The sequence below is a fragment of the Centrocercus urophasianus genome, unplaced genomic scaffold, assembly GCF_019232065.1.
Source record: "Centrocercus urophasianus isolate 14NV4802_14NV808 unplaced genomic scaffold, USGS_Curo_1.0 seq_12, whole genome shotgun sequence".
Classification (NCBI taxonomy): domain Eukaryota; kingdom Metazoa; phylum Chordata; class Aves; order Galliformes; family Phasianidae; genus Centrocercus; species Centrocercus urophasianus.
In genome coordinates this window covers 53,592,011-53,606,232 of record NW_024884364.1, presented here as the reverse complement: position 1 = coordinate 53,606,232, position 14,222 = coordinate 53,592,011, and the positions used below count along the sequence as shown (strand labels likewise).

At 40.1% G+C, this 14,222-nt stretch overlaps 1 protein-coding gene across 1 annotated transcript in view; it reads left to right on the top strand.

The window, feature by feature from the left end:
- Positions 1-14,222, top strand: part of LOC122156381 (cohesin subunit SA-2-like) — a 58,989-nt gene that overhangs the window by 36,855 nt on the left and 7,912 nt on the right. Inside the window, exons 15-27 of the mRNA XM_042811111.1 lie at positions 378-486; positions 1,342-1,459; positions 2,296-2,399; positions 2,833-2,925; positions 3,029-3,118; positions 4,105-4,308; positions 5,675-5,751; positions 6,736-6,823; positions 7,730-7,807; positions 9,702-9,794; positions 10,506-10,674; positions 12,186-12,337; positions 13,108-13,209. Coding sequence (XP_042667045.1) covers positions 378-486; positions 1,342-1,459; positions 2,296-2,399; positions 2,833-2,925; positions 3,029-3,118; positions 4,105-4,308; positions 5,675-5,751; positions 6,736-6,823; positions 7,730-7,807; positions 9,702-9,794; positions 10,506-10,674; positions 12,186-12,337; positions 13,108-13,209 — 1,477 coding nt within the window. The remainder of the gene's footprint in view (positions 1-377; positions 487-1,341; positions 1,460-2,295; positions 2,400-2,832; positions 2,926-3,028; positions 3,119-4,104; positions 4,309-5,674; positions 5,752-6,735; positions 6,824-7,729; positions 7,808-9,701; positions 9,795-10,505; positions 10,675-12,185; positions 12,338-13,107; positions 13,210-14,222) is intronic.

Genomic DNA, 14,222 nt, shown 5'->3' with positions numbered 1-14,222 from the left:
TGGTTGGGTAGCAATATTTTTACTGAGTTAATGTTTAATTTCAGTCTAGAGCTAACCCTTTCTGCAGTATGAGAAAATGTCTATCTCAGAGTATGTTCAACGCTGTGGAATCTGCATCTGTCGTCCAGAAAGTTGGCAGGGTACTTTTAAAGTATCAGAAATTATCTCTGCATCCGCAGGGACAGCAGATCTCTCATAATGGAAAGCAATCTAATCTCTTTTCCTTTCATCTCCTAAGAAAGTCTAATATGATTTAGAGTAAGTATGTATTTAGAAAAAATACAGTCATGGGGCTCTTGAAAGAATTTGTGTTGTATTGGCAAACGAGCATAAAGGGAATGTGGCAGAACTGAATTGGCTTCCTTTTCTGTTGGCAGGCTGCTTAGTCATGAGGGAGGTGAAGAAGTTTTGTGCAAAGGAGAAAAGAAGGTTGGAGCAAAAACTGACCAGCTGAAAAGATTAATACGTTTTTTCCTGGAGAGTGAGGTGAGGAGAACAGCCCCTGCAATATAAACCTTTTCAATCCAGCATGTTAAATCAAGTACTGGCTTCCATTTGGAGAGTATTTCTAGTTGTGATCTCTGTAATGTTGGTATTTGGGATGTTCTCACTCTCTAGGATGAGTTGTTAATGAAGACAGAATTGAGTGTTTCTGTTCTGTTGTTTTAAGGCTGATTTACAGCTATGCTAATGAAGAGAATCAAAGCTGAAGCAGCTTCTGAAAGCAACTTAAAGGACTAATGCCACCATGTGAATGGGTTTTGGTACATGTCTGCATCTTAGTGCAGGTAGATGGGGGTTGCTGTACCGTGGCTCTGCTCTCAGAGTGAAGTGGTGTTTCTGAAATTTTATCAGATTAAGTGCTGTGCTTTACTATTTAGCTTTTGCAGTGGTGTAGACAGGTGTTTGGTCAAAGTGTCTGAGGCACAGCCATTTTGCATATGTGTGTAAAGAATTTCAGACATAATTATCTAAATTATCAAGTTATTTGTCATCAACTTTGTTGTCCCAAGATTGGATTTTTTGTTATTAACAGCAATATAAAAGCAATAAGGAAACTAGTTTTAGAGGTTATTTATATTACAAAGGAAACATACTGAAATCAGAAAAAAAGAACAGCTTTTTTCCTGCTTTTTCTGCTTTTTTCCCTGCTTACTTGCTTTGTAATAGACTAACGATGTTGTTTAAATGCCCATTAGCCTCAGACTAAATATGTTGGAATACTGTGTGTAAATGTATGTTTGAATGACAACCTTGTAATTGGAAAAAAGAGGAGAGGAACATAGGAACCTTCTGTTTCTTTTACTGATGCTTCTATAAGCTTGTATTTTTAATCCCTAGCTACACAAACATGTTGCATACCTCATAGACAGCTTGTGGGACTGGGCAGGCAAATTCCTGAAGGACTGGGAATGCATGACCACTCTTCTGTTAAAAGATGGTGAAGGAGATGGAAAAGGTGGGTGAGCAAAGAGGTTATCTTTGTCCAAATTAATCTTTTGATGTTGTTTTTGAACTTTGCTTCAGCTAGCTTAGTACCATTCCATGTTGTAGTGCTCTCTGATCCCGGATCGTGGCCCCCAAGAGCCACGAAGCAGATGTGACTCAGTGCCCTGCCAATGTGATACTTGTAACAACATAGTTGTTTTATTTAGTGTTCTGTGTTTATGTAACGTTAGTTTAGAAGCTTTACAAGAATACTTGTATAAACAAGCTTAAGTAGCATTCACTTTCGTTTGTTTGCCCAAAAGATGAGAATCTAAAAATATTAAGAGATTGAAGCACAGTATTTTTGGGCTACTATTCATGCCTGGAGAGGAAAAGGACAATGTGTTGAGTCCGTTGACATCTTACGCGTTAAAGAGCTAGAGTTTTGTTGAAAATGTTTTAAAGTGAACTTAAATCATAGTTGTTTTAGTAGAACAGGAGGCAGTTGTGTGTCTGCAATTCAAGTTTGCAGACCCAATAACTTGAAGCATTTTGAAGCTCAAAGAAGCAGGCTTATACTAAATGAGACAGTAGTCAGCAAGGGTAAGCCTTAGTGAAGCTGTGTGTGTTGTTGATATATTGTTAGGAAGTTTTCTTAGGGGACAAATAATTGCTGCTGTGTTCACTAAAGGTAGAAAATAATTTTCTTCAAATTAAATCAAACACTCTTGAAATGTTTATTTAGCAGCATCTTTCTGTAGTGTCTTTCTGCACTTATCCAGATAAATGGGTAGGTTTTTCATTAGCTGTTGATGCATCTTTGTTTTGCTTTTGTGTGATGCTGAAAGGAGACTGATTTATTTACAGTGCTGAATGATGCTCAGGAAAGTGTTCTCATCGAAATTATCCTCGCAACGGTTAGAGAAGCAGCTGAAGGTCATCCTCCAGTGGGCAGAGGTGCAGCCAGAAAAGTCAGTGCATCTTATTCTCATTCACTGTGCTTTGATCACTTTTATTTTGCCTTATGTGCTTTGCCAGATAGCATAGTCCTATATCTCTAGGAATTAAATGGCTTATTTTTATGAAATGGCACGTTGTCTGTTGACATGTAGCTCTTATTAGTGGTGGATGTTGAAGGGGATGAGCATTAGGTAAAAGCCATATGAAGTAAGCTATTGACAAATGGTGAACATTTTATCCACGCAGTATAGTTGTCCAGTGATTTGCATCTAATTTAAGGTTAACAAGAAAATCTAAAAGCATCTGGTTGTCTCCATGGAATAGTATCTTTATACGGGCTTCATTTGGTTTAGATAAAGGCATCTAAGTTAACCTTGGATTACATGTAAAATTCCACTCAGATCTAAGATATTTTATAATTGAAACAAAATGCTTTGTCTGCAGATTCTGTCAGTAAAAGAGAAGAAAATACAATCAGAAGATTGTACCAAAATTACTGAACATTTTATTATGGTGCTTCCTCAGCTCTTGGCAAAGGTAACTAACAGCTGCTCTGTGAATGCATGTCAAATATTTCATTAAAATTCCTGCAGTGCACTCATATCCTGTTTTTTTTTTTTTTTTTTTTTTTTCTCTGCAGTATTCAACAGATGCACAAAAAGTGGCAAATCTTCTGCAGATTCCACAGTATTATGATCTAGATGTTTACAGTACAGGACATCTAGAGAAGGTGAATAGGAATTGGGATAATTGGTGCATGTGCAGTGTGCTAATTTTATGACGGTACACAGAGTTTTGTGTGACTTGGAACAAATATGAGCCTGTTGAAACAGAAATAAATGGTCTCATACCTTGAGGAAAGTGGTCTTATTCAGGCTTTACTTCTCAATTTAGGGCTGCCAGAGAAGAGCCTTGTGCTTGTCAATTGTCAGCATCATCAGATGTGCTGTGACCGGCCTCAGTGGGTGGTAGTTTTTGGTTTCATCTGATAGGCCTGCCCTGGGGTTTTTCAATGTTGGATAGAAAGAGGGTGGGTTATCCTGTGTGGCTAAGCTGGCTTCTTCCAGGAGTTTACTACAGAATAGGTTTCATGCTCCTTGAAAGCTGATTCCCAGCTGCTAGGGGATGGTAGTAACTGAAAGATAAGAATAGAGATTGTATAACTGCTGATGGGAAAGGGATGGTCAGAAACGGATAGATGAAATCCTTGAAATGGTTTAAAGTATTCTTAAGCAAGGATGTTTGCAGAGAGGTAAGATTAACTTACTTTCAGCACAAAATGTTAGCTGGAAGAAAATCAGTGGCACAGTACAAGTTCCCTCTTCTCCATAAGGGTGAAAATCACTTGCTGATCTTCACTTGATCTGAAACAGCCTCCATCCTCTGCTACCAGAGGAGACAACTTCTGTTGTTTGGAGACACTCCTTTCCTTTGGAAAGACATTTTTATTGCCTCCTGTTGTCTCAATTATTATAGTAAACTTAGAAGTTTATTATAGTAAACAGCTACTTCATTTTTAGGAAGATCTAGAGACAATAATAATGAAAAAGAGCTACAAACCCATTGGTATCCACTGGTCCTACCCCTCTGCTCCTTAGACTGGTGTTTATTTCATGCTGGTTGTATAACCTATAGAGAGATTCATGGACCAAGTGAAATATATCTGAAATGGTTTTAGGTACATTTTACCTCTAATACCCGTTTTGTCACTTGCAGCATTTGGATGCTTTGCTGGGTGAGATAAAAGGCATTGTGGCCAAACACTCTGACTTGTCTGTCCTCGAGGCTTCCTCCAGGACTTACTATATCCTCTGCAGTGAAAAAATGGCTATCTACAGCAAGGTGGATTGTGCCCGCACTCAGCTGATAGATGAGTTGATGGGACAGCTTAACCAGCTACTAGATGGCTTCTGGCAGAAGGTGAGTGTGACTCACTGTGGAGATAAGCAGACTGTTTCCATATGAAAACAGAAGAGGAAAAAATAAAGAGGATTATTCTTTGCCTGCTGTTTTGAGTGGAACAGAGCTTTCAAAGGTGGATTTTGCTCTTCTAAAAAAACTGATGATTTGTGTTTTCTTAAGTGAGTGTACTAGTAGGAATAGAGTGAAAATAATACATGAGCACAGCAGCAGCAGGGCATTTTATGTCTTCTGGGTGTTCTGGAAGTGGGTTCCACAAATGTAGAATTACAATGCCAAAGATACATTGTATAAGATCAGCTAAGAAGTACCAGAGATCTAAGGTGATGAGGCTGTTCTCCAAGTGGTACATTTCTGTATTTCTTCATATTTGACTGTATGCAAGATGCCCTTCATAGTGTGACTTTGACTGTAGGAGAAAAAAAATTAGTAATGCTGATTGCATAGCACTGGGGTCTCTGAAATGATGACTTTCCCCTCGAAGGAGGACTGCAGAGTCTCCCTCAAAGTTCTTTAGTTCTAAAAAGCAGAAACAGCTGGTTGTGATATGAATAGCTTGCTGGCTGAAATGAACAACAGAAGCCCGCAGCTGATCTGATCAACTGTGCCGTCACGAACAGGTGTCGTGCCATGGAATGAGAGTTAACACTGGCAGGTTTTTATTGGACCCTGGAATATTGTAAAATGTGTCAAGCCAAAAAATTCCCTAACCTCGGATTGGATTTATTTTGTTGGTCTTAAATAGATATCTGTGTCAATGTGGGATAATGTGTACTTATGAGAAATAACATAAGTGCTAGACCAGGGGATTCCTCAACTCCTTCATAGTGTAATCCATATCTAAATAAAGAGATTTTTCTCCTGCGACCCCTCCCTTCTAATTCTTGGTTGCATATACCATCTTCCATAATCACGTAGCATCCTTGTGGAAACTGCAGCAATTGCATCTATGGGAAAGTATTTAATGTATTTTTAGCTGTCTTTGAATGTGATCTGGCAGCTGGAAGCAACCAGATCACAGCACCACGTGAACAGTTAGCTTTCCAGAGATACCTAGCAACCGATGTGAAGTTTAGCACTTCTGTGTTAGCCTAATTGCTAGTTTTACATTGTTAGCAGTGCTGTAGTTTAGAGAGGCTGCTGTGGATTCAGTAGCAATAGAGACACTTACAACATTTCTGTGCAGACTACACATTGCTTTCTTTGTACTGTAGAGGAAGGCATAAGTAGTATGGTGGAAGGTGTAAGGACTGGGGAGAGCTGGAGGAGAATAATTCAAGCCTTTGGGTTGGTTGGGAAGAGCATAGCAGTTACTTTGCCCTGTGCTGACTAATTCCTTTCTCTTTCCCAAACCTGCAAAATTTAGGAAGAAGGATTTTGTACGGATGCAGGAGAAATTTCCCAGATGCACTCTGCTTTGAGAAGAATAGCAGCTTTTCATAAGTGAGATTTTATTTACATAATGCTGTTTTATTTTGCCATATACTTAAATGTTGCTTTATCAGATGCCAAGTGAGAATTGTTCACACTGGTTGGGTTTAGTAAGATTTTCACAAGGGAAGGAAAATGGTCCCTGTGAGAGACGTCATGGGGTTTAGTTTTTGCTGAACAGAGCTGTAGTCTTGGCTTATGGATTTTTTGTTTGTTTGTTTTGTTACTGGCAATGGAGCATCATCCCTATTTGGGGCTAAGAAGAGTGTGTTATAGAGTTGGGATGTCAGAGTGGACACAGAGCTTCTCTCAGCTGGGTCATTGTGGTGCCTCCCTCCTAACAGGATGCTGTTGCACTGCCTTATGGTCAGCACTGGTGGTCAGTCTGAAGAAGGTGCAGTGAGTGCTGTCTCTCAGCAAATGCAGTCTGTTTTTGTTTTGATTCATTTGATCTTTTGTTAGAACGTGATTTTCTCAAAAGATTGTTTCTCTAGGAGTTGTTCACCAAGTAAATTATCATACAAGGTAGTACAGAGTTGGGGAAATGGCCTTCTGCTTCATGTGTCCTTTGCTAATCCATGCTAGTGCTACTCTGGATATTCGAAGCAAAGCTTACGTTGAGCTGCAAACACCTGTGAATATAAGAAACACTCTTCTAAAGTTTCTATGAAGGAATTTTTTGTTCAATCTTCTTGAGAACTTAGTGAATGGGTTGCTCAGGAAGAGGAATATAAGCAAGCTTTTTTTTTTTTTTTCTTCACAGAGACTGCAGTTTTGTTGCAGGAATGCAGACTGTAAAGCTTCAGACCGAAGGTTGCAGCAGTTGGCCGTGAAAAGCTTAATTTCCTTCCCCCTGACATTTAGTAACTAGTTATCTAAGGTTACTGCTGTACACCAGATGAAGGCAAAAGTAGGATTCACTTAACCTATTTGGTCAGATGAGATTTCAGTTCTTGATTAGCATGTCATCGTTGTTTTCTTTCATTCCACTTGCAGTGCCCATGATCTCACCAAGTGGAATTTGTACGACAAGACTTTGAAGTTACTGCAGTTTGAAATGGAACATGGGAGTTTGTCTGTTCTGGTGAGTTGCTGATACTTAACATTAAAAGAACTTTGAGTTGCTGAAAGCTGGACAATTAGAAAGTACTAAATAATGCTGTGTATCAACGTTGTATGAGACAGAAAGATACTGTTTCCTCGTCTCAGTCTGGGAAACTGAGGCTTTGGTATAAAGTGGTTGGAATCAATTAATATAAGACATTATATGGAATAGTTGGGACTGGGAGGGTCCTCTTCTGGTTTGCACGAAATCAGACATTGGAATACCTTGTACCTGTTGATTGCAAATTGGCACTCAGTGAGAAGAGTTTGTAGTTACTTGTCTCAACTGCAGCCTTTTGTTTGTCTGGTTGCCTCAACTCAAACATTGGCTGTGCAGAGACAGAGGTATAATATGGAATTACAAGGTGAAGTACTCCTAGCGCTTGCAGATGTTGATCAGACCCCATTTTCAAAAGAGAATTGGGAATTATTTGGTGAAGAGTCAACCAGAGAACATGACTCTGCAGCCAGTGTGTGAAGGCAGACTCCTTTAAATGGAGCATCAGAGCACAGATGTTTGTCTTCTGCTCCGAATTGCCCTCTGGAGGAATCTGCCTTTCACCAAAGACTGCAGAGAAATCCTAAAATCTAAGGTAAAGTTAGCCTCTGTTACGTGGTTATACTACTGTGGTAGTATGGTTGTATTCCCTGTGGTACATGGTTGTGTTCCACTGAACCCATAAGGGTGTCAGAGGTATTCAAAAGCAGCATTTTAGTAATGAAGTTTCTCAGTAGATAATGTTTACTTGTGTATAAACCTATTGAGTTTATGTTGAAGATCTAGATATTTACAGTGCAGGAGTGGTTGTGCAAGCAGCAATCAGAATGCCATGCTTCTTGCTGGCAAGCTTTTCTTGTAAATAAATATATATGTTTTTATTTGCAGGTGATCCTGCCAGCTTTCCAGTGCACATATTTTTCTCTCCTGTGGCAACTAGCTGCAGCTGCAGAAAATTCTGCTAAGGTTGGCCCTTCCACATCATTTTGTGCTTCTAGAAATTGAAGATGTTTTTCTATTCTCAAATATGCATTTTCTTGAGGAAACCAAACTGAGCTGGAGCATTCTCCTTCTCTCTCTGACAATATCCTCTCCTTTCCCTTCCTTTCCTTTCTCTCCCCAACTCTACTCCTCTCCTCTTTTTCCTATTGTTTTTCAAGTTCTTATAACTTTTCAGTGTGCAAGAGAATAAATGAACAACAGTGCGCCTCTATTTTTACTGCAGAACATGTGCAGTGAATTCCTAGTGCTTAATGGAGATAAGGAACTTGTTCCACTGCCAAGCAGTTTGTTGTTCTCTTTTTTTAAGCGACGAAGGATATTCAGTGAAAACTCCAGAAAGCTCTGTTGCTTTGCTTTGTTTTTATTCTCTTGTTTTACTTATATATAATGTGACATACCACCTTCTTCAAAATTTCAACCTAATTTCTTCAGTGAACTACTTACCTTCCCACTTGGCTTTACATAGTGTCAGACACTGCCAGATACTCCAGAAGACATTCTAGTTTAAGACACACAGGGAGGAAGACTCTTTTTTGCTTAGATTGATATACGAATGCATACCTGTGTAGTTTCTCCTGACTACCCTGAGTGTTGCAGTTTCAGTTACTCTGTCCCCTTCCTTCTGGTGTTCGTGTGTGTACAGAATGGGACAGTGACAGGAGCATTTGTTTTGAGTGAGAAATGCTAGCTGGGAGGTTACCCCATTGGGTGACTGATTCACTATCTATTCCTGTCCCATTCCATTCCTGAGTGGATGTCTGCATCTTGCTGCTCTAGTATGTTCTGCCTTCCAATCCAGGCACTACTAGCTTGCCTGATAATGGGGCAGGACCATTTTTAAGTTGGCCTTTTATTATGGGAGTAGATTTTGATTGGAAGCACAATGTTACGGCCCACTCTGCAGGACCAAATCTGGTTGTTGGCAGAGAGGGAAGTTCCAAGAGCAAAAAAGAATGTTTCCTGGGCAGCAGCCCCAGGACTGTTTCTTCCCTCTAATGGGGTTAAGGCAATGTTTTGCCTCCCCTTCTGTTTTTTCTTAGTAGGCTCTGGGATGGATCCCCCTTCTTATTAAGATATACTTGCATAGCAGTAGAGCCAGGCCTGGTGTTAGAGCATTCCTCTTCTGTTGATTGCTCCAAGCTCAGTGCAGTGCAGCAGCTGGGATCTGGAGAAAGATCAGAAAGTCTTATGTAGCTGTGGGCAAATCAAGTACACTGTCTTAAGTAATAGAGATGTCTGTGAGGGGCAAAGTTAGCAGTGTAGTTAAACTGAGTTCCCTCTGAAGTCAGTAGAAGGAAAGAGAAGAGCAACTCCAGAAGCCAGCTCATATGCTGGGTGTGGAAAGTTAGGTGGGATGGATTAGAGTTTGAATGACTCCACTCCTGTCTGTAAAGTGGAAATCATTGTCACTGCTTCATAAGGATAAGCTGAAGTACATTCTGCATACCTTGTAGTTGCTTGGAGGGCTGTGTAAGGGGATAAACACTATCAGAGCAACTAAACCTACAAGTGGAGAATCAAAGCTTGTGACTTCCTGAACACCTCAAGCCTCAGCAAGTGTGGAGATGCACATATACCATTATTTATCACCTTTCTGTACCTGGGTGGGAGCAAGAAGTATGTATTTTTATGGACTGACCCTTTTATTCTAGCTATCAGCCCTGAAAATAAAATGTAGTTTTTAAATTCATGGCTGCTGCTTCTGTGAGATTTCATCTTCTTTTGTAATGTCATCAGCTGTGCTTTATTAAATGAGTGGTGGTAACGGAAATAAAAGTGCAGTTGTTGTTTGTTCTAAAATTCTCTATTGAAACACAGTCTCTAAAATCTTTATCACTTTCCTTACATATGTTTTTAGAAGGCTCTTTTGGCATTAAGAAGAGAGCTGAGGCGTTTCAGTGAGATTTGCATGTGCTTCCTTCACCATAAGGAAAAAGATGTAAGAGAAAAGGTCTGTGTTCTTATATCACTTAACTGACGTTTGTGCTCGGTCCTTCTTTGAATGCCTTTCTTTCTTTTCATAGCAGCATTTCCTTCTACTGATTCTTGAATTTTTTTGTCTCTTAGCAGAGAAAAAGCTTTTTAAAATACTACACAACCCTCAACTATTTATTTGAGATGAAAATTAAAGTTATGTTAATTAAAATGCTACAAAAGTTAGTGCTTTAGTCAAATATAGCTATGTCTGCTTGAATCTGCTGAATCAAGGCCTGATTCTGAGTGACTCAGTTTGCCTTTGGATGATTGCTTTTTTTTCTGATTAGGCTGATCACTGGGCTGGTTGCTGTCATTGCTTTTAATGCCTTGCTGTGAACATCACGTAAGAGATGAAACATTTGGAGAAATTGCCCAATGATTCACATGTTAAAAAGAGATTGTGGTGTAATAGAGTCCTTATTCCTTTCCAGGGGAATTTGAAGATCTTTAGGTGATGTTCATGCGTGGTACTTGTATATACTGTATCCTGAGGTATGGGTTGGGAAGGGCTCAGCCATGGCATTTTATCACAGGCTGGGGAAAACAGAGATCTTTAGCTTATGAGGAGTAAGAAGGGCAGAAATCAGATTTTTACCTGTTGTGTTTGTTGGAGATGCAAGTTGGAGTTGGCATGAACAGTAACATGGTCTCTAAATCTTTCATTGGTTTTGTTTGCTCGATGCAGGCCTTCATGATTCTCTGTGACTGGCTGCTGATTTTGAGCCATCAAGATTCAAATAATGATGAAGAAGCAGTAGGACTTCTAGATTACCTTCCCAGCACTTCACTTCAGGAAAAGCTGCTTTTCTTTATTCAGGAACATGTTTTTGTGGAGGAAGAAGAGGGAAGCAAAGGTTAGGTATCTTCATTGCTGATGAGACACTACCGTTTTTGCTATTATTTGTTGGTTGCACTTAACATACCTGGAAAGGGGGGTGATTTTTTTTTTTTCTGGCTCCTTTATATTGTTGCTCAATGAATATAAATTAACTGGTTTGTATCTGATGTGGATCAACCACAGGAAATCAGCACCAATGCACTTCTAGCTAGAAAGGGCTGATGTAATGCACGTATGGCTGGGAATGAGTGGTTTGACTTTGGTGATAGAGATGGTGTTAGCCATCTCTGTGGGAAGCCTTGAAGTGTGTTACGGCATGACTCTGTCAATGCACGGACTCTAACCAAGCCATCAGAGTAAAGGACGAGTGGATTTTGATGTGGCCTGAGCAGCTGTTCACATGGAGTTCTGTTCAGTTTAGGCACCACAAGATTCCAGGTCACGGTGAATATACAAGAAGCGTTGGGCTAAAATTGCAGCTAGAGGAATGTTAGAAGAGAATCCTTGATGGACTCAGGGAGTTTGTAGTATCCTACTCATGGGACTTTTGAAGTCAATTGTGCTTCATGTTGCCAGTGTTATGTATCGGAAACTGATAGTTTGTCCTGTTTTGGGTTAGATGGCCTTCTGAGATCTGTTTCAAACCTGTTTTGTGTGATGCTTTTAAGTTCTTCCCTCAAAGCCTCCCTGTCATCCCATTGCGGATTTTTTCTTGCACAAGTGACCTTATTATGCTGTGGGTGTGTAGAGCTTGAATGTTTGCAGAGCTGGCTGCTGGTCCATTTCAGTTTCAACTCTAAATTTGCAGGTGCTTCTGGTCAATCTCTTATGTTTGTTTTCAGACCTGCAGTGATGCTGGAAACAGAAATGGTGTGCATCAGAATCATAGATCGAAGACTGGTGCCTTTTGGCACTTGGTAGATTATATTCCCAGCAGTAAGGAGTGTATCACAGCTCTCCTGCTGCAGAAGCTCACCCAAAACATTTCCATAGTTGTTCTGGAAGACACTTTAAGAGTATTTACTTTCTACAAGTTGTCCAGCAAGGAATTAACCCATGTTGCAGAGGGTTAATGTATTCACAGTGATGTGGGATTGCTGAAGTGTTCGTTTTCTAGCATCTGTGTTATTCTAAGGACAGCAGAAACAAAAAACGTGGTTATAGTACACCTGGTCTCTTCCATTTTTTTGTATTTGTGCCTTTTATTTGGCAGCATGTTTGGTTCTGTTCTCTAGCTGTGAGAATTGTTATACAAGGAGATTCTGACTTGTGGAAATGAGAATCCCTATGAAGATCAGAGCAGAAGATGGTGCAAATAACTCACTTTCACTGTCATCAACTGCAAACTTTGAAGTGGAAATGAAAACCTGTGTTTTCCGACATACACAGAAATGAGCGCTAGCATCTGTTGCTTAGCATGTTGGCTGAACAGCTGAGTCTGTGCTATTCAGATGAAAGATGGTCATTAAAATTGAGCTACCTTGAATAAAGTAGTAGAACAAAGCTTCAGTGCTTTTGTTTCCCTAGGCCTGACAGAAGAGGAGGAGAGGAAGGACGAAAGCTGCAAACTTGACAACTTGCACAAAAAGCGAAGTCTTCTTGCGGCATATTGCAAGCTAATAGTGTATAATGTGGTGGAGATGACTGCAGCTGCTGAGATCTATAAGCATTATGTGAAGGTAATGTTTATATAAGGTTGCTTTCTCTGTCAGTGCATTTCAGTGCTTGAAAGTGACTCCGCTGTTCCTGAAAGATATGGGGGTAATAGTGCTATGGCTCAGAACCCTTGTGTAATCACAGAAGGGCTATAAAATCAAGCGAGATTGCTTGATTTTTGCTCTGTAGAGGTCATCACTGCAGACAAAGGACTGAAAGCTCAGTAGAGAGCGTATCTGTATGAACATCTGCTCTTTGGTTTCTCCAAAGGGCCATTTCAGAGAGGCAGACTGTGGCTAGGCAGTGTGTAACGCTGAAGTGATCGACATACTTCATACAGCTCACACAGTTCACATTCGTATGGCCTGGATTTTGTGTGCTCAGCTGGTAGAGCTTCAGCTGCTCTGAGGTATGTTTCAGGAGGGCTAAGAACAGCCCAGACTGGGCAACTGCCTTGAGTCAACTAAGGAGAGTGGAATACCTGAATATGGACATTGATCTTCACTGAGCACGCACTGGTTAGATGTATAAAACTCTGTTACTCTCCTCAGGGGGCTTTGTTCTTTTGTAACAACAGTTGCTGTTTTTTACATTACTCGTAAAGGAGCATACCTTTGTTTTGTGTATGAAATAGTAAAGTCCAGTTTTGATATTTTTTTTTTAAAACTTGGATGTTCTGATATTGGGAGTGTTTAATAAACTTGTGTGACATGAACACAGTTGTGTATTTTATGTATTCCCAACACTGTGATAAGGAAATTGTAATTCTCATTTGTTTTATTCCTGTTAATAGACCTACAATGATTTTGGAGACATAATTAAAGAAACCTTAAGCAGGACAAGGCATAGTAACAAAATTCAGAGTGCCAAAACACTGATTCTCTGTCTGCAGCAGGTAAGTTTATGATTAAAGCAAGAGGGAGGGGAGGGTTCTTTATGACAGCTGCATTCATGTCAGTACTTTTTGCCTACTTTGCCATAATTATTCAAATTAAACAGAAAGCCTGGTGGAAGAAATAGTTTCCTTGGCCTTGCTTTCTTTTCATAGGTGTTTTTGCACATCTTAAACTCCTTTCAGATCATTGCACCTGTTATAAAATGTGTATTTTTGTTTTGGTTTTAATCTTCAAAGGCATAGTGTGTTGAGATTGATGTAATCTTTGAGATTACGGAGCCTTTCTTGGGACGTGGTAGACATCTCTTATCCCTAACAAAGGTTAAGGATATTATTCAGTGTTTTACTGACTACCTGAATTCCTACTGAATTTGAAGAACAACACATGTGTTTGTGGCTGGCCGGCTCTAAGCTCCAGGACTTCCACTATTTTTTCATGGGAGGGAGTGGGGCTCAGCTCTTTTGGAGGGCTTTGCAGCTGCTAACTGATGAGACCAGTCAGCTATTTTAGCAGCTGCTTTTACCAGCTCTGCCCATGACCAGAACTGCTACTAGCCTGGGGTCGTGCTGTAAGCCACAGGGCAGGCTCCTCCCAGGGGCTGCTGATACTTGAGCTTTGCTTATTTCACACGCATTGCCAGGGGCTTAGGTCTACAAACCAGCCCCTGAAATCTGATTCTAGATAAAGCTAAGCAGCATTTGGCTACATATATTCTGCTGACACAGTGGGGACTTTGTGTTTATGTATCACATAGGCAACAAACTGCTTCTGGCCTTTGCTTGACCTTGAAAGTTAACAGGTTGAATGAAATGAGCTCCCCTCATGTAGTATTAGGAAAAAGAAAACCACCACTGAAATGTAGAAATTGGACTTGAGACTTGCTTTTGAGACAGTCTCACTCTTGGGAATTGGTCTGTGTTGCCACCAAACTTGTGTGCTGTATCTGCATTCTGATACTCTGAAAACTCAGGCAAATAGTCCTCTTGATTTGGAAGACCCAACAATAGGAGAG